Below are 24,715 nucleotides of genomic sequence, written 5' to 3' on the forward strand. Positions count from 1 at the left end.
ACTCCTCATTCCATAAATTTTCTACTCTACAGTTGTTTAAAAAACTTAATATTTTATAAAACTATATATCGTTAAAAAAATTTTTTTTTAAATATTAAAGAAAAATTGCCGATAAATTTAATGCAAAAAATTCAGGTCGTACTTAACTTTTTTATAACAAAAAAAAACATATAAAACATAAGTTTTGTTAAGCTTACTGATAACTTTTTACTGATGCATTATATGTACTAGCCCTTCATTGCTTTGATTTACGATATATTGCTAATCAAATATTTATCAAAATTCTAATTTCATCATGATTTAAGGCCTCAGCATTAGTGATGGGGCGATTAAAAAAAAAACCGTTGTCGAATACATTAAAAATTCCGAATTCCGATTTTCTACCTCCAATTCCGACATTATTGACAACAATACTAATTTTAGACTATTTCATATATCTAAAAACAATCACTTGTTATAGCATAAAAGTACTTGGAGGTCCACCGATATCACAAGAGTGATAGTAAGTCAAGGAGTTAAGCCAGTACAATACAATGATCATACAAGTTCAGAAGGTTTAGTACGGTCCCAGATATGAAACAACTTGCATAACATTAAAAAAACTTATTGCACTAAAATATCAATGCTCAGTTTGTTTCTTTTCAGTTTTTGAGCATATTTTGATCATAAATTATTTAACTACGATATTTTATAAAACTATAAGACTAAAGTCATAAATTCACATGGTCATTATCTGACTCTTGACGGAAATACTTCAATTTTGTTTTATTCATAAATAAAGTAATAAATTATAGTACATAAGAATCAGAATAAGTGTAAATCTGAAATTACGCCTTATTTTTCCTATACCGATTCTCTATTATTAAAAAAAAAATAATAATAATTGTTATTATCTTATTCCAATTAATTGTCAAATCAATTTTATTTTATGAGCTGCTCTACTCTCAAATTTGATGCAAATCCGTTTCTCCACGAAAATTCGCATATATGTATTATGTGTAAGTTTTTCTTCGGTATGAATGTGTTAAATTACTTTTAATTTAATGAATTGTATGTAATTTAATGAGGGATTTAAGGTGTAACCCATAAAATGAGTTTGTGAGAGGGCTCTTAACCCTCAAGATTTTTTATGATATGATAATGAATATTTTTTATATTGAGTACAAATTAAAATTATAAAAGCTCAATAAGTTGCAGAAAAATGAGACCCCGGAAATAAACCCTAGATCGTACTTGTACACATCAGGATGTCTATGGAGAAAATGACCAATTTAGTTATAAGAACTTTGAATATCTTGAATAAACCTGAACAATTATTCTTTTCAAAATGAAGAAGAGGTTCTGTGATTTCCTGTGTTTTTTTAATTTTACAACTATACTTTGTACGAAGTACAAAGTCGGAACTTTTTTCATTACTTTCAAAACCTTGTCTCTAAAGTAAATTTATTTTTTGAATACTATCACAAGTCACAGGTTCATTCCATCATATAATATTTTTGTAACTATATGGGTTGCCTTTATTGAAGAATAATATTTTTTAATATTGTATGATGATTAATTGTGGACTACTCCTTTACACAAATGAATAAGTATACATATTATATTGTGCGTGAAGGATAATATATGTTTGTATACTATAAGAAAAACAAATAATTATAATTTCGAGAATTTCCTGTATTATGATTGTCAAAGAACACGTGCATTGCTTTCTAGGAAATAAATCACCATTCAAAAGAAGATGTTACGAAATAAAAGCAAGGATTGAGGAGGTTTGTTGTGATTTGGAAGTCATTTATTTTTAGATTTTGACTACCACAAACATTTTTAAAGTGATCAATTACCTATATATATATTATTTTTTGCTGAAATAAGTACTTTTCTTTTTACCCATGGACCAATGAGGCTTGAGTTTAAATATATTTATCTATTCATATGTTATCTCAGACATGGCAAAATGCCAATATACATATTTTTAATTTTTTTTTTTCGTGCTTTCTGAATAACAGTCATATTACTTCGACAATGTTGTTTTTCGTGTCTTTGTTAGTTGTATAAATATTAGTTCTGATTACATTATTATTTAAATATAAATAATAATCTGGGAAAACGTGAAAGTGCTTCTATATAATGTCCTCTGCGTCATCCCCCATTTCTTCTCAACCTCTCACTTCCGGGATTGAAAATTTAAATCTAGAATGTGGAGGATCCACCACGGAAACGAAACCCAAAAAACAGACTCATTCCAAAAACTTGGGAGCAATTCCCAAAAGTTATTCCTGTTCTGCTGTTAGCTCAACACCACCTACTACTCCTCGAACTAAAAAGAAACGTCGAAGCAATGCAATAAAAAATAAACCCATTGGCATTAGTAAAGTTGCCTCTTACTCAACGCCTGAGCTTATTCGAAAGCCACATGTGCTTCCTCAAACGGACTATTCAATGTCTTGTCTCCTTCCTCCTGAGCCCATACCAGATCTCGGGAGATTTAACTCGTTACTGAATAGTCCCCTACCACGAAGGGATAAAAGACGCAGTTGCTCAGAAAATAAAGAAAACAGTACGAGTGCTTTTTCATCCTTTGGTGAAATTAATTTCGAAGACGAAAATACGGACGAAGATGCTGATGATTTAAACATTGCAGCGATGCCGGTTGAATCCGGAAGTAGACCGAAATTAATATGGAAAAGTCTTACAAAAAGTGGCTCGATTAAAAAGTGTATTCTTGTTGATGGGATCGTTGATGGCGGAAGGCCCAAGGTTGGGGATATTGTATTAGTTAAATGTCAAGGAAAGTTAAAGGATGGAAGGGTAATTGATGATTATCCCAATTTGGTTTTCCATGTAGGAGACTATGAAGTCGTTGAAGGTCTTGACTTAGCGGTACAATCCATGTTTAAGAATGAATTGTCTATTATTAGCGTGAAGCCTGATATGGCTTATGGAAATTATGGAAGGAAGCATGATGTTCCTGCCGGTGCAAGAATGACCTACCTTTTTGGTCTTCTTCATTTTGAAAAGGAAAAAGACATCAAATGTTTAACTTGGGCTCAAAGAAGAAAATCTGGTCAGAGTCGAATGCGACTTGCAAATTGGTGGTATCAAAGGAAGGAATATCCCATTGCTGTTAAATGCTATAAAAAAGCTCTTCAATTCTACAATGATATCCCCACTAATCAGGAATGCTCAAATCCAGAGGAGTATAAGGAGTTATTACAGCTCATGGAAGAAAGACTCCGGGTAATGAGACAAGTTGCGAATATTTTCAAACGAATAGCCAACCTTATTCAATCGGGGCAAATCAATTCTTAACCCATTGTATTATTACTATTATATCTAACGATTTCATTAAATATATACTTTTACCTACGTAATTCACTAATATAAACTTCCAATTGTAAAACAAATCATATTTATAGATTAGTATCCGTTGATATTGCGAGATTGCGAGTGGAAATTCAAATACATATTGTTATAAATGATTTGAAAATGAGTTTGATTTTTGTAAAATGTTTTGACGGGTCCACCCCTCAACTAATGGGTAAACATGATGTACAAACTTCATTCCCTAAAGCACTAGTATTATACTTGAACATAAAAGAAAGTGCAGCGAAAATACCTTAAAAGAAGATGAAATGCTTACACACTTTTGATGGAGGCTATTATAGACTAAGGGGGGGGGGAGAGAGAGAAATTTAATATAAACTATATATGTAAATAACTCAATAAATGTTTGATTTTTTTGATTTTCATTTTGTTTAGTTTTACTCAATTTCTTGAGTAGAATTAACAAACAGAATGTCGATTGAGGATCATCTACGTAAGTTAAATATTATACGTTCTTTCATTTTTCCTTCTTATAATATTTAAAAGGTGAAATATCTTTAAACTCTTAGTTGTTTAACATCTTGAGATACATAAATATATTGTAATTATAGTACTTTTTACAACAAATGCAATACAATTTTAGCTGACTTTGAGCTTGAAGATGAAGAAGATCAAAGTCAAGGGACTTGTTGTGGAAATAAACTCAATATTTGTGAATTATCATGTAAAGTGTGTACTGCTTTTAGAAAAGCACTTACCTTTATAGTTTCCCATGTTGGACTTATTATGCTTGTTGCTGGCTATTGTTTGATTGGCGCCTTTACGTTCGAGAGACTTGAGAGAGATCATGAGCAAAGTGTAAGTTACAAAGAGAAATCTAAGAATATAATATGTAGTTAGGTCATTTTGCCCTAATTCCAGATTAAGAAAAGTATTGCTGGGCTTAGGGCAAATTTTACTGATGATGTATGGAGAATCACGAATGAGCAGTCATATCTTCGATTTGAGAATTGGAGTGATTCTGTCCACCGTCGAATGAAGGAATTTGAGCATAGTATTCTTTCATCAATGAAGTAAGGTGTTTTTTAAAGGATCTGAAGAAATGAGGATATATTTGATTTAAATGTTTTGCAGAGTAGATGGCTGGAATGGCTATGAGGATCCAGATAAAAAAGAATGGACATTTGCTGGTGCTTTATTCTATTCAATTGTGGTAGTAACAACGATTGGATATGGTGATCAAACTCCAAAAACTGACTTTGGTAAACTTGCAACAGTCATTTTTGCCATATTAGGGATACCACTGATGTTATTTTGTTTAAGTAATACTGGGGATGCAATGGCATCTAGTTTTCGATTCTTTTATTGGAAAGTATGCTGCATCCTATGTGTCAATGGGAATAATCGATCACTCCGTGCAAGAAGAATCAATACAACTCTTTATCAACAACAACGAGTTGCTAGACCCCTAAGACGTAGGGCAACCACCCTTTCCAGGAGTTCCAGAAGAAGTGACACACCAAAATTAACACGCTCTCATTCTGTTCGTGTGCCAAAAAAGTTACGAAGAATTGCAACTGAGGATTTATCCTTACAAATTAATCAAGAAGAAATATTGGATCCATCATCCAATATCGAACAAAATGAAATACCTTCACCCTCATCAGATATTAGTAGAAACAGTATTCAATATTTATATCAAAATATTTTTTGAGTTACATATTTTCTTCATTTAGACTCAGATACAAAAAGCGGAGGTCAAAAAGTAGAAAAAAGTGACTCAAAGCGATCACAAAAAAGTTTAAAACCCGCGGAAATTCGTAAAGTATACTTTAGCTTATACCCTTTCAAATTTGTTAATATCAAAGCTTCTTCCTCTCATGTGTAATCCTTTAGACACCAAGTAGTGACTCTAACTTATCTAACGTGGGAAGTCCAACAAGTTCTAAAAACTTATTTGGTCCTACTCTGTCACCCACAGCAACTTCATCATCCCCATTTTTTTATCCATCATCCCGTCTTCCCATTCAAACTGGTAATTTTCGAGCAGGAAAGTCAAATACAGACTATGATTATGTAATTTGTGGAGGTCAAGGTACGGAATTTGTAGTGACTCCGACAGATGAAGAGGATAATTTTGACTTTGAAAAACGCTCAATTCCTCTATGGGTATGTATGTTTTGGGTATTGAGCTATGTTGCTGGAGGTGCAGTATTATTCTCTGGATGGGAGGGATGGACTCTTCTGGATTCATCCTATTTTTGGTGGGATTTTGACTTTAAACTCTGTATTTGTTACTACTTTATGTGTTTTTTTACTATAGCTTCATAACACTTACAACAATTGGGTTTGGTGACTACGTCCCTAAAACGAATAAGCGAGTAAACGCAGAAGTAAGCATTTTGTTCTGTTCACTCTATTTACTTTTTGGAATGTCTCTTCTCGTCATGACTTTTAATCTCGTGCAAGATGAGGTCATATTCAAGGTACGAACCGTTGCACATAAGTTGGGGATCATCAATGACGAAGAAATGTATGATATTCATGAAAATTAAACTGATTTATTTATACTTTTAAGTTATATCAATGAAACAATTAAAAGATACACAATATAACAAAATAATTTGTAAAGTGTAAAATTCCTTAATCCTCTTCTTGATCATCACTTGGGACTCCTCCATAAGGTCCAAAGTTTGTATATCCATTTTCAGCACACCATTTCCTAACATTGATGTAATTCATCCAAGCCCCCATTGGGTCTTTAGGGTCGCACCATGGATGCTCTGGGCCTTCTTCCTCTTCTTGTTCCGCTCCATTTCCTTCTGTTGCACCATTCTCGTATCCCTGACGACCACTTCGAGGACGTGATCTACTACCTCCTCCTCTCCCTCCTCTGGGAGCTGACTCTCCTTCTTGGGGAAGGAATACAGCAACAGATAATAAAGACACAAGTAAAACAAATAGTAATTTCATTTTGGAAGACTCTGAAATGATAAGAACAATAATTGCATCATCCCCTATTTGAAATCCATACTAAACTTACGAAGGTTATTTTTTTTCTACCAAAGTAAGAGACAATCTTAAATGAGAATATTCTCTGTGTGTGTGCTTGTGCTGTCTTGGATGAATCCAGAAAAGTGTTGATGTTTGCGAAAAATCTTGTTACTTTTATACTTGGATCTCTTAAAGATCTTTTTTGAAATTTTGAATGAGCGCGCCTATAAAAAATGGCAAATTGTATCAACTCATTCTATTGTACATAACATATTATGTAAATTTAGAGATGGTTGACGGTTGTACATGTATTTTCATACATACATATTGGTATATGTGTAGAAAGATTTCCTTTATTCCAAGTATTTACATACTTACTATAATTATAATTCTTAAGCAGCAAAACAATAAATCAATACATACAACTTTTACAGATTATTGGAGGAAAACAAAAGCATTGTATCTATGTAATTACCAATTACGGATTTGTTCACATGGTTAAAACAACTACATAAATAGATCCATTAATATTATTTCCAAAGACAGCTTTAGGTTCAGAGTATGTATTACAACAGAATGGCTGATCTAAACTTTCATAAGTCCGAAACAACGAAAAATGTATTCATCTCTCTCACTTGATTACCTATATTGTATCATGCAACTTTTGAAAGGAATATAAGCAAACAAAAATTATCAAAAATCAATTGGTTGTAATTAGCCAATAGGGGGTGAGCAGCTAAAAACTATAAATTTTCCGCAAGGTGTCGTGACATTATTCAATTTAGTAATAAACTAATCAACAAACAACAACAACCTACGTCATCCCCCATTGACATTCACCATAATAAAATTAAAATTAAAAAGAGAAACCTCCTTCATAAGCTGAGAACACAAATCTCGATATTATTATCCGTTATTTGTACGACCAACTCAACATTGGGAAGGAATAAACCGTGGATGATTTATTGAAAGAATCCATGAGATTGTAGTACGGATAACGGATAAGAATCTTGAGATTTGTGTGCCCAGCATACGAAGGAGGGTTCCCTTTCTAACTTATTTTTCAATTATAATAACATAGCCGGGGGATGATTGATAATGAATGTTCCAGAGGTGCTTGTCAAAATATCACTAAGTAAACAAAGCTAATGTCATATTGGCTATTATCCTGGTTGAAGTTGTATTATTTCTTCAAAATACTCTCTGAAGTAGTCACGTATTTCTCAAACCTTAGTTAACTTTAATTGTACCTTGCAACCGTTCTTCTTAAAAGAAACAGAAAAAACCCCAAGATCAGTTGGTAATAGTAAGCCAATAAACTATTATTTAAAGTATTAAGAATTTGTCATTACTTATCAAGAGCTAATTCGTATCAACGTTAAGTGCACACATAAGGAGGGGCAACAAATCAAATCGACAGCTGACAACATAACACGGTCATAGTAAATTTTTCTGTTTGTATGGTAGCGCCATGTCAACTTTTTTTCAAAAAAGACAAAGACAATAAATAGTCCAAAAATAAGTTTTTTAGTTCCCGAATTTTTCAAAAAAATGAGGCATTTTACATTAGTTTGTAATATAGAGATAAAATATTTAGGTGTTTATTTTTTTAAGGCAAAACTTAGTTGACCAAAACAATGGAAAATATAGTTATTTGTACATAAATTACTCTAGATCTTGTACGGGATCGTCCTTAACTTTTATAAAACCTTAAGAGTTGCGTAAAGAAAAATGTAATCAAATGAAAATAAAGTGGAAATCGAACATAAAATTATTTGGTCAACTACGACAGCGTCAGATTTTTCTATGGTTTTTAAGGAAAGAGACTGAGTGTTGCATCAAAATAATACAACTCAATGAATCAGAATATTATTTTAGATAAAATATAGGTATATTACTCACATAGAGGACCCTCTTTGTTAATTCCCTATTTTATAAGACTATTTTTTTTATTAAATAGGAAATTGTTCACTGTTTAACAAAAGCTAATTTAAAATTCCACCAAAGAACCTTTCAAACCATATTAAGGTGTAAAAGTATGTGAATATTAGAATAATTGACAGCAAACAAAGTAATACAATTTGCACTATTTAATGTCAATGGTATAAGGACTGTTTGATGTACAAAAATGACCACTAGGGCGCTTTCCATCTATACGATTTTCAAATTAAAATAGTTAAATTCAAAATAGAACAGTGTAATGTAAAAGAGAATAATCAAATTCAAAATGGGAACAGTTAAATTCAAAACTCAATAGTCAAATTCAACATGAAAATATTCAAACTTATATTAATGGTATTCCAAATATAGTTGTATATTTGGAATATGTATAATATTAAAAGCAATAGAGTATTTAACCATAAATATATTTATATGGTTAAAGTCAAAGAATTGGCCATATAATTAAGATTTAAAAAGTATATAAAATTTTGAATCGGTTAATTCCATTTTGTACTGGACTATGTCCATTTTTAATTCAACTATTTTCATTTTGAGTTAGAAATAGTATAGTCAAGACCTGACCGGATTTAAAATTTTAAAGGGTTAGAGGAACTAAAATTTCAGTCAAAAAAAAAAAAAAAAAAAAAAATCAAATGACTCCCTGCCAACATTTTCTTGTGATATAAGCTTTGCTTTGATCAGAAATTTTTCACATTTAATTATGTATTCAGTCATAATTATTGTTTAAAATGGTAATTAGTCTTTCTGCGATAATAGAAACGTGCATCTACAATCAAGTAGTGCTGAACGTTAAAAAGTTCCTATCACCCGAAGTCGACTGTTATTAAAATTTGCCACTAGCCAACTGTCCTAAACATTTTTTTATTGCTAGCCCTATAAAAAATTTAGTAGCCCCTACTTAATACCGTTTTGTCCAATCACAAACGAGGACCTAAATACAGAATTTGTTAGATAGATCGGCTGGTTCTGGAATTAAAATTGAGAGTTCTGTGCTTTGAAATGTCAGTTTTGTTAAAACATATTTCTAAACTACACAGGAAGTGGGATATTGCGAAATTTGTCTTTTAAAAATATATTATACTTAAAAATTACCCATATTATTTATTTTAATATACTCATGATTTGAATCCCCTTCCCTATATGTAGTATCTAAGCTACGGCATTTCGTAGCCAAACAGGCTAAATTCAGGGCATCCTGTACGAGTCGGAATTTTTGTTTTTACTAGAGACGGCTAGCGTATCTGTTGAGCCCTCCCTATAACACCCTGTTTTGCTATTTATTCATTATTCCATCCAACCACACAAAGATAGTTCATAAAAATTAAGAATGCAAACTAATAATTGATCATATTTTCTGTAAAATAACAAATCACGGCGTTATCAATTAATTATTTTGATTGTATATTATGTTAGAAAAAATTAAAAGGAATATCACCAAACAGATTGGTATATTCCTACAATGCAAACACTATCTATACATTAGTATGTATGTACAGATGATAGCAACATAATTTACTCAAAGTGTGGCATGACTTGTTTGTTGATAGTAATTACGTCATAGACCTGTCAAAACTATGAGAAATCTCACTTGATGAATTCATAAGTGGCTTTTTATAGCTTATTTTACCTTTTAATAATATGTCTGAAATATTAATATTTCACGTTGTTACAATTGGGCCCACAATCTAGGAAATGAGCTCCTTTACCGAAGGTCATTTTTCATGAATTATAATGATTTAAGTGTTAATCTTAAAGATTAACTAGACTAAAAAAACAACAACACACATTTAAAAATATGAAATTTACTTCCTGCCACAAATTGTATATCGTTTGGCCCAGAGTCTCTATCAAATCCCAACATTGACCTTACGATTATTTAATCTATATTAAAAAAAAAATCGGACCAACTAAGGAAAGAACACAATTTACGTCACTAGCTATTAATGTAAGTCCTTGTTGGACTGGGGATAGAATAAAGTAATTTCACTGACGTCATAAAATGTGTCATAATTGAAGGAGACGCCATTTTGGGGACACACATTTGATATTTTTAATACACAAAATTAACAAATTTCCAATAAATTCTCATGAACCATCATCAATTGGCTTTAAGAATAAAAACAAACATAACACCTGTAATAAACCATACTTGATGGAAATAATTACATAGTAAAATATGTACTAAAAATCGCTAAAAATGACTACATTTACAATTAGGATAATTGAAGAAAAATATCTTATTCTTTCCATTTTCATTGTAAGTTTATTTTTTTCTATATTGAAATCCCTAATTTACATAACCATGTAATAACATAAATTAATGGATATTAGGACCAGATATATAATAAAACTAGTCAAGGGACAGATAAAATTTTAATGGACAGAAATGTTTCAGTCATATTATTATTTTTCGAAAATTTAAATTATTTGGAAAAAATTTCAAAAATTAAACTTCAAATATTGGAAAAAATAGTTTTTCTTAAAAAATTTACTTTGTTAGAAAAAAATTTAAAAATTAAAGTCAAAATATAAAATGCTTGGATAAAATTTCAAAAATTCATACATATTCACTAAAAATTCAATTTTTGAATTTTTTGGACAAAAACTGAAAAATTATATAAAATGTTTTGATTTTTTTTTCAAAATTAGATTTTCAAGTAAAAAGCAAAATTCCTTAATTTTTCAACCCACCCCTTTGGACGCCTTGACTTTATATGTTGAAGGACTGAACTAAATGTAACTGGAGTCTTTAGCCCTAAATTAGTATGTTATACATACTAAAAGTGGACATTTTGTGGATAAACTTTTGACAGATTATAAAAGTTTATGTGCTTTTCCTTGTGAGTCCAATTTTGACATGCAATTACACGGCAATGGATCACCATTTTCCTTAATCTTAATGAAAAAGGGTTTTTGTTCTTAAAAAACATTGTTATTTCCATTTACTTAAAGACGATGTGTATCTGAAGAGTTGTAGAAAATATGACCTTCCGGTATGCTAAAAAATACCCAAAAATTAAAGTGGAAAGAATGACAATTTGTAGAATATTTAAGAGGATCTTAGCTGTCATGGTGTTTAGTTAGATTATTTGTAAGCAGCTATGAGATGGAGGATGAAGGAAATACATAAAAACCAGGGGTTCCGGAGCGGATGGGCTTGAGAGGATGTGGAATTTCTTTTTTTTTTAAATTTAATCTTTTGAGCAGCTATATCTTTTTGAAAAAAATTCCCCGAAATTTTTTCCAACAAATTTAATATTTGGATTTTTTTTTTTCCTAAAATTTTTTTAAATTTGATTTTTTTTCTTCAAAAAAATAACATACCAATAAATATAATCTTATGTAGCTATATCATTAAAATTTTCCGTACTTTGATTGTATTTAATTATCAATGTTTTCCATTAGCATCAAGTAGTATTTGTTGCAAGTGTGGAAGTTATATCAATATTAATTAGAATTTTTCCCATTTTATTTTATTGAAATATCAATTATGAGCCCCCAATAGGCATTAGCAAATTAGAAAATATATATTATCAGCGAGGTTTTGTAGCATTTGTTGTGTAGCTTGTTGTTAAAAAATGGCGCATGCTCTGAAGAATTTTGAAAGTGATATCTGTGGGAGAAACATACGCTTGTTGTTTCTTATTAAATAGTATTATCATTCAGGGAGTTGAATTAGTTTGCCACAAGACGGCGCCACTCTGTATCGCTTTGCTTACAAACGAATGTACGTAAACAACGCTCATACCCCATATGGTGTCATTTTTGCCATATTAGGGATACCACTGATGTTATTTTGTTTAAGTAATACTGGGGATGCAATGGCATCTAGTTTTCGATTCTTTTATTGGAAAGTATGCTGCATCCTATGTGTCAATGGGAATAATCGATCACTCCGTGCAAGAAGAATCAATACAACTCTTTATCAACAACAACGAGTTGCTAGACCCCTAAGACGTAGGGCAACCACCCTTTCCAGGAGTTCCAGAAGAAGTGACACACCAAAATTAACACGCTCTCATTCTGTTCGTGTGCCAAAAAAGTTACGAAGAATTGCAACTGAGGATTTATCCTTACAAATTAATCAAGAAGAAATATTGGATCCATCATCCAATATCGAACAAAATGAAATACCTTCACCCTCATCAGATATTAGTAGAAACAGTATTCAATATTCATATCAAAATATTTTTGAGTTACATATTTTCTTCATTTAGACTCAGATACAAAAAGCGGAGGTCAAAAAGTAGAAAAAAGTGACTCAAAGCGATCACAAAAAAGTTTAAAACCCGCGGAAATTCGTAAAGTATACTTTAGCTTATACCCTTTCAAATTTGTTAATATCAAAGCTTCTTCCTCTCATGTGTAATCCTTTAGACACCAAGTAGTGACTCTAACTTATCTAACGTGGGAAGTCCAACAAGTTCTAAAAACTTATTTGGTCCAACTCTGTCACCCACAGCAACTTCATCATCCCCATTTTTTTATCCATCATCCCGTCTTCCCATTCAAACTGGTAATTTTCGAGCAGGAAAGTCAAATACAGACTATGATTATGTAATTTGTGGAGGTCAAGGTACGGAATTTGTAGTGACTCCGACAGATGAAGAGGATAATTTTGACTTTGAAAAACGCTCAATTCCTCTATGGGTATGTATGTTTTGGGTATTGAGCTATGTTGCTGGAGGTGCAGTATTATTCTCTGGATGGGAGGGATGGACTCTTCTGGATTCATCCTATTTTTGGTGGGATTTTGACTTTAAACTCTGTATTTGTTACTACTTTATGTGTTTTTTTACTATAGCTTCATAACACTTACAACAATTGGGTTTGGTGACTACGTCCCTAAAACGAATAAGCGAGTAAACGCAGAAGTAAGCATTTTGTTCTGTTCACTCTATTTACTTTTTGGAATGTCTCTTCTCGTCATGACTTTTAATCTCGTGCAAGATGAGGTCATATTCAAGGTACGAACCGTTGCACATAAGTTGGGGATCATCAATGACGAAGAAATGTATGATATTCATGAAAATTAAACTGATTTATTTATACTTTTAAGTTATATCAATGAAACAATTAAAAGATACACAATATAACAAAATAATTTGTAAAGTGTAAAATTCCTTATGCCTCTTCTTGATCATCACTTGGGACTCCTCCATAAGGTCCAAAGTTTGTATATCCATTTTCAGCACACCATTTCCTAACATTGATGTAATTCATCCAAGCCCCCATTGGGTCTTTAGGGTCGCACCATGGATGCTCTGGGCCTTCTTCCTCTTCTTGTTCCGCTCCATTTCCTTCTGTTGCACCATTCTCGTATCCCTGACGACCACTTCGAGGACGTGATCTACTACCTCCTCCTCTCCCTCCTCTGGGAGCTGACTCTCCTTCTTGGGGAAGGAATACAGCAACAGATAATAAAGACACAAGTAAAACAAATAGTAATTTCATTTTGGAAGACTCTGAAATGATAAGAACAATAATTGCATCATCCCCTATTTGAAATCCATACTAAACTTACGAAGGTTATTTTTTTTCTACCAAAGTAAGAGACAATCTTAAATGAGAATATTCTCTGTGTGTGTGCTTGTGCTGTCTTGGATGAATCCAGAAAAGTGTTGATGTTTGCGAAAAATCTTGTTACTTTTATACTTGGATCTCTTAAAGATCTTTTTTGAAATTTTGAATGAGCGCGCCTATAAAAAATGGCAAATTGTATCAACTCATTCTATTGTACATAACATATTATGTAAATTTAGAGATGGTTGACGGTTGTACATGTATTTTCATACATACATATTGGTATATGTGTAGAAAGATTTCCTTTATTCCAAGTATTTACATACTTACTATAATTATAATTCTTAAGCAGCAAAACAATAAATCAATACATACAACTTTTACAGATTATTGGAGGAAAACAAAAGCATTGTATCTATGTAATTACCAATTACGGATTTGTTCACATGGTTAAAACAACTACATAAATAGATCCATTAATATTATTTCCAAAGACAGCTTTAGGTTCAGAGTATATATTACAACAGAATGGCTGATCTAAACTTTCATAAGTCCGAAACAACGAAAAATTTAACCTTGATTACCTATATTGTATCATGCAACTTTTGAAAGGAATATAAGCAAACAAAAATTATCAAAAATCAATTGGTTGTAATTAGCCAATAGGGGGTGAGCAGCTAAAAACTATAAATTTTCCGCAAGGTGTCGTGACATTATTCAATTTAGTAATAAACTAATCAACAAACAACAACAACCTACGTCATCCCCCATTGACATTCACCATAATAAAATTAAAATTAAAAGAGAAACCTCCTTCATAAGCTGGGAACACAAATCTCGATATTATTATCCGTTATTTGTACGACCAACTCAACATTGGGAAGGAATAAACCGTGGATGATTTATTGAAAGAATCCATGAGATTGTAGTACGGATAACGGATAAGAATCTTGAGATTTGTGTTCCCAGCATACGAAGGAGGGTTCCCTTTCTAACTTATTTTTCAATTATAATAACATAGCCGGGGGATGATTGATAATGAATGTTCCAGAGGTGTTTGTCAAAATATCACTAAGTAAACAAAGCTAATGTCATATTGGCTATTATCCTGGTTGAAGTTGTATTATTTCTTCAAAATACTCTCTGAAGTAGTCACGTATTTCTCAAACCTTAGTTAACTTTAATTGTACCTTGCAACCGTTCTTCTTAAAAGAAACAGAAAAAACCCCAAGATCAGTTGGTAATAGTAAGCCAATAAACTATTTATTTAAAGTATTAAGAATTTGTCATTACTTATCAAGAGCTAATTCGTATCAACGTTAAGTGCACACATAAGGAGGGGCAACAAATCAAATCGACAGCTGACAACATAACACGGTCATAGTAAATTTTTCTGTTTGTATGGTAGCGCCATGTCAACTTTTTCTCAAAAAAGACAAAGACAATAAATAGTCCAAAAATAAGTTTTTTTTAGTTCCCCAATTTTTGAGGCATTTTACATTAGTTTGTAATATAGAGATAAAATATTTAGGTGTTTATTTTTTAAGGCAAAACTTAGTTGACCAAAACAATGGAAAATATAGTTATTTGTACATAAATTACTCTAGATCTTGTACGGGATCGTCCTAAACTTTTATAAAACCTTAAGAGTTGCGTAAAGAAAAATGTAATCAAATGAAAATAAAGTGGAAATCGAACATAAAATTATTTGGTCAACTACGACAGCGTCAGATTTTTCTTCAAATCGTTATTCTATGGTTTTTAAGGAAAGAGACTGAGTGTTGCATCAAAATAATACAACTCAATGAATCAGAATATTATTTTATATAAAATATAGGTATATTACTCACATAGAGGACCCTGTTTGTTAATTCCCTATTTTATAAGACTATTTTTTTATTAAATAGGAAATTGTTCACTGTTTAACAAAAGCTAATTTAAAATTCCACTAAAGAACCTTTCAAACCATATTAAGGTGTAAAAGTATGTGAATATTAGAATAATTGACAGCAAACAAAATAATACAATTTGCATTATTTAATGTCAATGGTATAAGGACTGTTTGATGTACAAAAATGACCACTAGGGCGCTTTCCATCTATACGATTTTCAAATTAAAATAGTTAAATTCAAAATAGAACAGTGTAATGTAAAAGAGAATAATCAAATTCAAAATGGGAACAGTTAAATTCAAAACTCAATAGTCAAATTCAACATGAAAATATTCAAACTTATATTAATGGTATTCCAAATATAGTTGTATATTTGGAATATGTATAATATTAAAAGCAATAGAGTATTTAACCATAAATATATTTATATGCTTAAAGTCAAAGAATTGGCCATATAATTAAGATTTAAAAAGTATATAAAATTTTGAATCGGTTAATTCCATTTTGTACTGGTCCATTTTTAATTCAACTATTTTATTTTGAGTTAGAAATAGTATAGTCAAGACCTGACCGGATTTAAAATTTTAAAAGAGGAACTAAAATTTCAGTCAAAAAAAAAAAAAAAAAATCAAATGACTCCCTGCCAACATTTTCTTTTGATATAAGCTTTGCTTTGATCAGAATTTTTTTCACATTTAATTATGTATTCAGTCATAATTATTGTTTAAAATGGTAATTAGTCTTTCTGCGATAATAGAAACGTGCATCTACAATCAAGTAGTGCTGAACGTTAAAAAGTTCCTATCACCCGAAGTCGACTGTTATTAAAATTTGCCACTAGCCAACTGTCCTAAACATTTTTTTTTATTGCTAGCCCTATAAGTAAAAGATATTAGTAGAACCCCCTACTTAATACCGTTTTGTCCAATCACAAACGAGGACCTAAATACAGAATTTGTTAGATAGATCGGCTGGTTCTGGAATTAAAATTGAGAGTTCTGTGCTTTGAAATGTCAGTTTTGTTAAAACATATTTCTAAACTACACAGGAAGTGGGATATTGCGAAATTTGTCTTTTAAAAATATATTATACTTAAAAATTACCCATATTATTTATTTTAATATACTCATGATTTGAATCCCCTTCCCTATATGTAGTATCTAAGCTACGGCATTTCGTAGCCAAACAGGCTAAATTCAGGGCATCCTGTACGAGTCGGATTTTTTGTTTTTACTAAAGACGGCTAGCGTATCTGTTGAGCCCTCCCTATAACACCCTGTTCTGCTATTTATTCATTATTCCATCCAACCACACAAAGATAGTTCATAAAAATTAAGAATGCAAACTAATAATTGATCATATTTTCTGTAAAATAACAAATCACGGCGTTATCAATTAATTATTTTGATTGTATATTATGTTAGAAAAAATTAAAAGGAATATCACCAAACAGATTGGTATATTCCTACAATCCAAACACTATCTATACATTAGTATGTATGTACAGATGATAGTGGCATAATTTACTCAAAGTGTGGCATGACTTGTTTGTTGGTAGTAATTACGTCATAGACCTGTCAAAACTATGAGAAATCTCACTTGATGAATTCATAAGTGGCTTTTTATAGCTTATTTTTGTGTGTGAAGTATTTGCATAATATTATTAGGAATTAAAGTTATTTTCTAGTATACCAATACTTATAAAGAATCGTTTTAGGAACGAAATGAAATTATGAAATTCTTAACAATGAAATATCTAGCATTAACCAATATTTAATAATGAAGAATCCTCTTATTAACCTTTTAATAATATGTCTCAAATATTAATATTTCACGTTGTTACAATTGGGCCCACAATCTAGGAAATGAGCTCCTTTACCGAAGGTCATTTTTCATGAATTATAATGATTTAAGTGTTAATCTTAAAGATTAACTAGACTAAAAAAACAACAACACACATTTAAAAATATGAAATTTACTTCCTGCCACAAATTGTATATCGTTTGACCCAGAGTCTCTATCAAATCCCAACATTGACCTTACGATTATTTAATCTTTATATTGAATGTAAAAAACTCGGCACGCTGGATAATCGGACCAACTAAGGAAAGAACACAATTTACGTCACTAGCTATTAATGTAAGTCCTTGTTGGACTGGGGATAGAATAAAGTAATTTCACTGACGTCATAAAATGTGTCATAATTGAAGGAGACGCCATTTTGGGGACACACATTTGATATTTTTAATACACAAAATTAACAAATTTCCAATAAATTCTCATGAACCATCATCAATTGGCTTTAAGAATAAAAACAAACATAACACCTGTAATAAACCATACTTGATGGAAATAATTACATAGTAAAATATGTACTAAAAATCGCTAAAAATGACTACATTTACAATTAGGATAATTGAAGAAAAATATCTTATTCTTTCCATTTTCATTGTAAGTTTATTTTTTTCTATATTGAAATCCCTAATTTACATAACCATGTAATAACATAAATTTAATGGATATTAGGACCAGATATTTAATAAAACTAGGCAAGGGACAGATAAAATTTTAATGGACAGAAATGTTTCAGTCATATTATTATTTTTCGAAAATTTAAATTATTTGGAAAAAATTTCAAAAATTAAACTTCAAATATTGGAAAAAAATAGTTTTTCTTAAAAAATTTACTTTGTTGGAAAAAAAATTTAAAAATTAAAGTCAAAATATAAAATGATTGGAGAAAATTTCAAAAATTCATACATATTCACTAAAAATTCAATTTTTTGAATTTTTTGGACAAAAAACTGAAAAATTATATAAAATGTTTTGATTTTTTTTTCAAATATTAGATTTTCAAGTAAAAAGCAAAAATTCCTTAATTTGGAGGGGAGGAGCTACAGCCCCCCCTCCAACCCACCCCCTTTGGACGCCTTGACTTTATATGTTGAAGGACTGAACTAAATGTAACTGGAGTCTTTAGCCCTAAATTAGTATGTTATACATACTAAAAGTGGACATTTTGTGGATAAACTTTTGACAGATTATAAAAGTTTATGTGCTTTTCCTTGTGAGTCCAATTTTGACATGCAATTACACGGCAATGGATCACCATTTTCCTTAATCTTAATGGAAAAGGGTTTTTGTTCTTAAAAAACATTGTTATTTCCATTTACTTAAAGACGATGTGTATCTGAAGAGTTGTAGAAAATATGACCTTCCGGTATGCTAAAAAATACCCAAAAATTAAAGTGGAAAGAATGACAATTTGTAGAATATTTAAGAGGAGCTTAGCTGTCATGGTGTTTAGTTAGATTATTTGCAAGCAGCTATGAGATGGAGGATGAAGGAAATACATAAAAACCAGGGGTATCTGGAGCGGATGGGCTTGAGAGGATGTGAAATTTCTTTTTTTTTAAATTTAATCTTTTGAGCAGCTATATCTTTTTGAAAAAAAATTCCCCGAAATTTTTTCCAACAAATTTAATATTTGGATTTTTTTTTTTCCTAAAATTTTTTTAAATTTGATTTTTTTTTCTTCAAAAAAATAACATACCAATAAATATAATCTTATGTAGCTATATCATTAAAATTTTCCGTACTTTGATTGTATTTAATTATCAATGTTTTCCATTAGCATCAAGTAGTATTTGTTGCAAGTGTGGAAGTTATATCAATATTAATTAGAATTTTTCCCATTTTATTTTATTGAAATATCAATTATGAGCCCCCAATAGGCATTAGCAAATTAGAAAAATATATATTATCAGCGAGGTTTTGTGGCAGTTGTTGTGTAGCTTGTTGTTAAAAAATGGCGCATGCTCAGAAGAATTTTGAAAGTGATATCTGTGGGAGAAACATACGCTTGTTGTTTCTTATTAAATAGTATTATCATTCAGGGAGTTGAATTAGTTTGCCACAAGACGGCGCCACTCTGTATCGCTTTGCTTACAAACGAATGTAAGTAAACAACGCTCATACCCCATATGGTGTCACCTTCAATTATGATCTATTGTATTACGTCATAAAATGTAATATTTTATTTTTTTTGTCTCACCATGAAAAAAAGATTTTATAACAATTTAATAATATATTGAATATTTATTAGAGTCCGAAATGTAATCAAACTTGCCATTAGATGGATAAATTTATGATAGAAAGTCAGATTGAAGTGTTTTTGTTTGTTGGTCCAATTGTGACATCCAAAATTGGACGGACTATTTTTCTTAATATTAATGAAATAAGGTTATTATTTATGGTAATAAATTTTATTTTTTGAGCCCCCCTCCCCACATAAAAGTATATCCGGCCCTGGTATCACATAAGGCACGTCAACTATTGTGTTCTCCACTGTATGAGAAACTTATGCATGACTTTTGATGTTTTGAAAATCAAAAAAAAACGGGGAAAATTTTAAATATAGCATAATTCCCCAACAACAACTGACGTCAGCTTAAGTTCATAACAACATCCTTAAGATAAACTTCGTTGCTCTATATCACACCGTTACCTCACTAACACAAAAATGTACTCTGTACTTTGTTATCAGCTGTCGATGTTTCTAATTCTTCCGCTATAATCAATGTCCTCATCAAAAGTATCCTATAATATATTATTCATTTAAATGCCTCCAACTAATTTTTGAGTGCAACTTAGACCATCTCCACATTGTACAGGGTGGGGACTTTAAATTCGGAAAATTTAACCATAATGTATATTACAATTTATTTCCCAAAATTAATTCGGTATTTTCAAATCTTTTACTCATGCATGAAGGGGTCATAGTAAAGTCAATCACTCAAATTAACCACCTCCAGCTTCAATCATTACCTCCAACCCGGTCCTAAACCCGCCACAGGGAGTTTTTTGAGGTAAATTTGATGAGCTTTTATAAACATAGATTTCAGGATTCAATTCATAACTTGTTCCGGATTTAAAATCCCCACGTTGTATATACAATAAGTGAAAACATGTACTATTATTAATTAGAACCATATTTGACTCCCATGTTGATGCATGAAGATGAAGATTCATTATCATAATACACTTGAACAAGGATTTGCAAATGTCTGCTTGCTAACATTAAAAACAATGATTCTTGAAAATATGTAAATTCATACATATACGTAAAAATAAATAACCATTACAATTTAATTGTCCATAATTGCCAACTCATAAAATTTTTTCGACATATACAATTATTGTTAGTTTAGTTTGAGATTTATTCTCAACGCGAACACGTAATTAATGCAAGTATTATGTAATATTTCTTATTTATTTATTATTACCAAAAGTTTCCTGTGAAATATGTAGGTGTTGGGAATTAAATTATAAGCTACATACATATTATTCAGTATTACCAGTTGGGTTCAAGTAAAATCGGCTTATTTCAACAATAAACGACTACAAAATTGGCTAGATATATTTTATGATTTATGACGGCTTTACATCGCTAACGCACAAACGCTCACTATATTTTGTTGTCATCTGTCGATTCCCTCGTCTCACTTGATATTTCATAATTTATAATTTTTGACTATACTTATGCTCCGTTTCCGAAAGGACATGAATACATTTTCTTGTTGATCCCTCGTCGGATATTTAGATGCTGTGTACAAGTTGCGATTTTTTTTCAAGTTGTAAAGTTGCAACCAAGAACAGAGATGAATAATTTTAAAAGAAGGATTTACAGTACTAAGGATAAAGATAATGCAATAATTCAACATTTCTAGATGATTAATATATTAATGGTGTAATTACTGACTATTTTATTACAAATTAGTAAAACCAAATTATTCTGTGGCACATTATCAAGTGCATCATAGATTAAATGAAATGATAGTATCAATTAATAGTTGGTAATTAGAATAACCAATGTGGTCATTAAATAAAAGATTTTAAGACAAATAAATTACAACTTGTACAATCTGATTATACAAGTTGCAACTCGTACAGACATCACTACATATAATTATTGGTTATCTAATAAAATATTAATAGGCAATATTATACATACAGGTGTGCGCGTCTAAAACTGAACGCTCCTTTAAATTTTACGGCTTGAGGGCTTGACAAGGGGTTCCCTTGTAGACCTTAAGGCCAATATCTTTTTTAACTAGCCGGTCCATGGTCCTTCTGCTGACGTTGAACTCCCTGGAGAGGCCGCTGACGGTGACCTTGCCTCTCTTGTCCTCGACGTCTCTACATATTATCGACTGTTGTTTCACTGTTGCTATTTAGATTTTGCTGGAGTTTTCTCGATAACTAGTCAAGACCCTTGCCTCGAAGTATAAACCGGTTTCAACTCAATAAAATCACAAATATGAGTATGGCGTAAAATTTACAGGAGTGTTCAGTTTTAGACGCGCACACCTGTATTACAGTATGGAATAAAATACTATTTAGGATTTCAATATTATTAAATATATATATATTGTATGTAATTCTTTTGGAAAATTGTAAAGGAATAATATAAAATGGATAGTTTAAAATTTCTTAATTAATAAATAGAAGTTGAATGCAGAGGGAGATGTTTACACTACGGCGATATATTAAAGAATCTACAGAAAATAAAAAATAAAAAATGTCACCCCAACCGTTGTTTCTTTTATAATCTCAAAAATGTTATTTTTATCTACGGTTTCCCCAACCCTATATAGAGAGTCACCATTGTCCTAGTCTACAGCTTAGATTACCCTGCTATACCTGTTTAACGAATTTACATTATTAATATTCGAATAAGAAGTAAGAGAAGTAGATAAATCGAAGGTGAACATAGGAGTAGAAGTATAAATTTCCATATACTTCTCTCCCACTAAATTCACAAATACATTATGAACTATGCAGAACCAAGTGTTGAGTAATGCCACTTGAGTTTAATGAAAAAATGTAGTATTGGGTTTCATATTTGCACACAGTACTTAAAACATTTTTCAAATAGAATAAAACCCATAATGAGAGCTTCTTTTTTATTTATGTACCAACAAAAGATTCATTGTGAATTACGTTTGACTTCTGTTCACTCCTTTTTTTTTTTTTTTTTTTTTTTTTTTTCAAGTGGAACACCAGAGACAAACGAACAATAAAAGTCTATGTAATTATTATTTTCCACCGACTCATGCAAAGTTTAAATTTAATCATTCATTACAACGATGGGGATAATCATATAGGAATGATATGGGCAAGAGTTATTCCGAAGTCGATCTTCAATCATAGTCCGAGTTCAACAAAAACTTATACCTATAACTCTGCAACAAATCCTCTGTGTTACTCTTTGTTTTTCACACTCTAGTGATTACTTTATACTTGTAAGTTATATGTTCTCTAATCAAGAATATAGAAATAATGAAAACAATTTAGGAAAATACAAAATAAATAGAAGTTCAGGTAGCAACTACAAATTAGCCATGCCCTCTTCCATTATATTATTATTTTCATCTATGGTCATGACACTTTATCAATTGATCTAACTTAACGTGTTCACCCCTACAATTTGAAGAATTTTTAGAAAAAGAGAAGCTTAACTGTCATGAAGCTTTATTAAATTAGCTGCAATTAGATGAATTAAATAAACACAAACCCCACTCCGTAGCTAAAAATAATATAGGTAGAGTAAGGATGCTTACTACGGAGGAGACATGATACACTGCCAATAACTTTAAAATGTAAAGTTATCAAACCATCCTGTTCTTATAAAATTGAAGATCTTCATTTGTTTTTTATCAAATCAACATAAAACACGGCTTTCCTAATGATTACAGCTATAGAGAATTTTGACAAAGAAATTTTTGAAACAGAAAGTTAAAATTATAGGTAAGTGTTTGTTGAAATATATTTTTATTATAAAACATGAGATTTTAATTCTATTATATTAAATATCATAGTCTAGTATGTTGTTCAATTAATTAACATACTTGTAATATATTATTAGTTTCAATATTCAGCTCACATCATTTATTCTGATTCCAACACTATGAAGTAGACTTATTACAGCCCATTTTTATTATATATATAATTCTAATATATAAATATTTCGAAAACACCAATTGCATTCAATCAAATATACTTTGGAATTATTTGTCTTAGGTGACTAACCACCCATGTCATGTTGCCCGGGCGTTGAATTATCTTTTAAATTTAAAACTTATGACAGCTTAAAAAAATTAATGATTTTGTGTAACATGTATCCTCACTCTTCCCTATATCTTCACAAGTAATACTCAAAATTTCTCTTCGTCTTACTTATATAATTATTGTTCTCTCTACAAAATAAAACACTAATGATGACAGCTTTGGTAAATAAAAAGTTATTTTCAAGTAGCAATTTAAAAAAGAGCGGATCTAAAAATTTCATAATTTTTTAACCCCTTTGTATAACAGGTTTTTTCTACACAAAAAGAAATGACCCTTTCTTCATTGTTCATATCATTTACATATTCTCAAATCGGTAAATAAAGTACCGATTTAATGACCTTATCTCAAATCGACTATGACACAAATCCATATTTGAATTCAGGGGCATTTGACCTTGAGACATATAAAATGTCTAATTTTGTTCATCAGTATTATCGAAAAATATATATATACTAGTCATAAATATATAGAAAAATAGTTCATTGAACCATAGTATAAATATGAAGAGGAAAACCATTAAGTCGATTAAAACTGGCAAGTTACAGCCATCATAGCAACAAAGAATTCAATGAGACTCCAGGAACTATTACATTATGCATTGATTTTTTTTTTTTTTTGAAAAAATACATTTATTCCGATCATTTTTTTGCAAAATCACTTGTAAGCAAAATACTTACTACTCATCTTAAATCGACTAGGCAACAAATTTTAAATGATTAATTAATCTCTCTCTCTCCATTGTTATTTTTTTTAATGATAAACATGGCCCATAGCTAGGTAAATTCAATGGTATTTACTATTTTTTTTTTTTTTTTTTGATACATACAGACAAGGAAATAATTTATAATCAAAATCGTTACTTTTATTGAACCACACAACCTTTTCTCCAA

The 24,715-nt window shown here is 30.7% G+C and overlaps 2 protein-coding genes across 2 annotated transcripts; both read left to right on the forward strand.

The window, feature by feature from the left end:
• Positions 1-1,951: 1,951 nt before the first annotated feature.
• On the forward strand, positions 1,952-3,479 carry LOC121128092 (uncharacterized). Its single transcript, XM_040723657.2, has one exon. The coding sequence runs from the start codon at positions 2,128-2,130 to the stop codon at positions 3,307-3,309; it is 1,182 nt and encodes a 393-aa protein (XP_040579591.1). The 5' UTR covers positions 1,952-2,127; the 3' UTR covers positions 3,310-3,479.
• A 269-nt stretch (positions 3,480-3,748) lies between these two features.
• Positions 3,749-13,743, forward strand: LOC121128233 (uncharacterized). The gene is made up of 11 exons (XM_040723809.2): positions 3,749-3,817; positions 3,968-4,182; positions 4,246-4,397; positions 4,459-5,006; positions 5,061-5,149; positions 5,221-5,588; positions 5,648-5,875; positions 11,960-12,444; positions 12,498-12,586; positions 12,658-13,025; positions 13,085-13,743. The coding sequence occupies exons 1-11, from the start codon at positions 3,796-3,798 to the stop codon at positions 13,314-13,316; spliced, it is 2,796 nt and encodes a 931-aa protein (XP_040579743.2). The 5' UTR covers positions 3,749-3,795; the 3' UTR covers positions 13,317-13,743.
• Positions 13,744-24,715: the final 10,972 nt, after the last annotated feature.

Source organism: Lepeophtheirus salmonis, chromosome 13, assembly GCF_016086655.4.
Source record: "Lepeophtheirus salmonis chromosome 13, UVic_Lsal_1.4, whole genome shotgun sequence".
Lineage (NCBI taxonomy): Eukaryota > Metazoa > Arthropoda > Copepoda > Siphonostomatoida > Caligidae > Lepeophtheirus > Lepeophtheirus salmonis.

Coding starts and splice junctions, on each gene's coding strand:
- LOC121128092 (XM_040723657.2), top strand. CDS start 2,128: ATGTCCTCTGCGTCATCCCCCATTTCTTCTCAACCTCTCACTTCCGGG.
- LOC121128233 (XM_040723809.2), top strand. CDS start 3,796: ATGTCGATTGAGGATCATCTAC. Junction 4,183..4,245: donor AGAGAGATCATGAGCAAAGT/GTAAGTTACAAA, acceptor CCCTAATTCCAG/ATTAAGAAAAGTATTGCTGG. Junction 5,589..5,647: donor CTGGATTCATCCTATTTTTG/GTGGGATTTTGA, acceptor TTTTTACTATAG/CTTCATAACACTTACAACAA.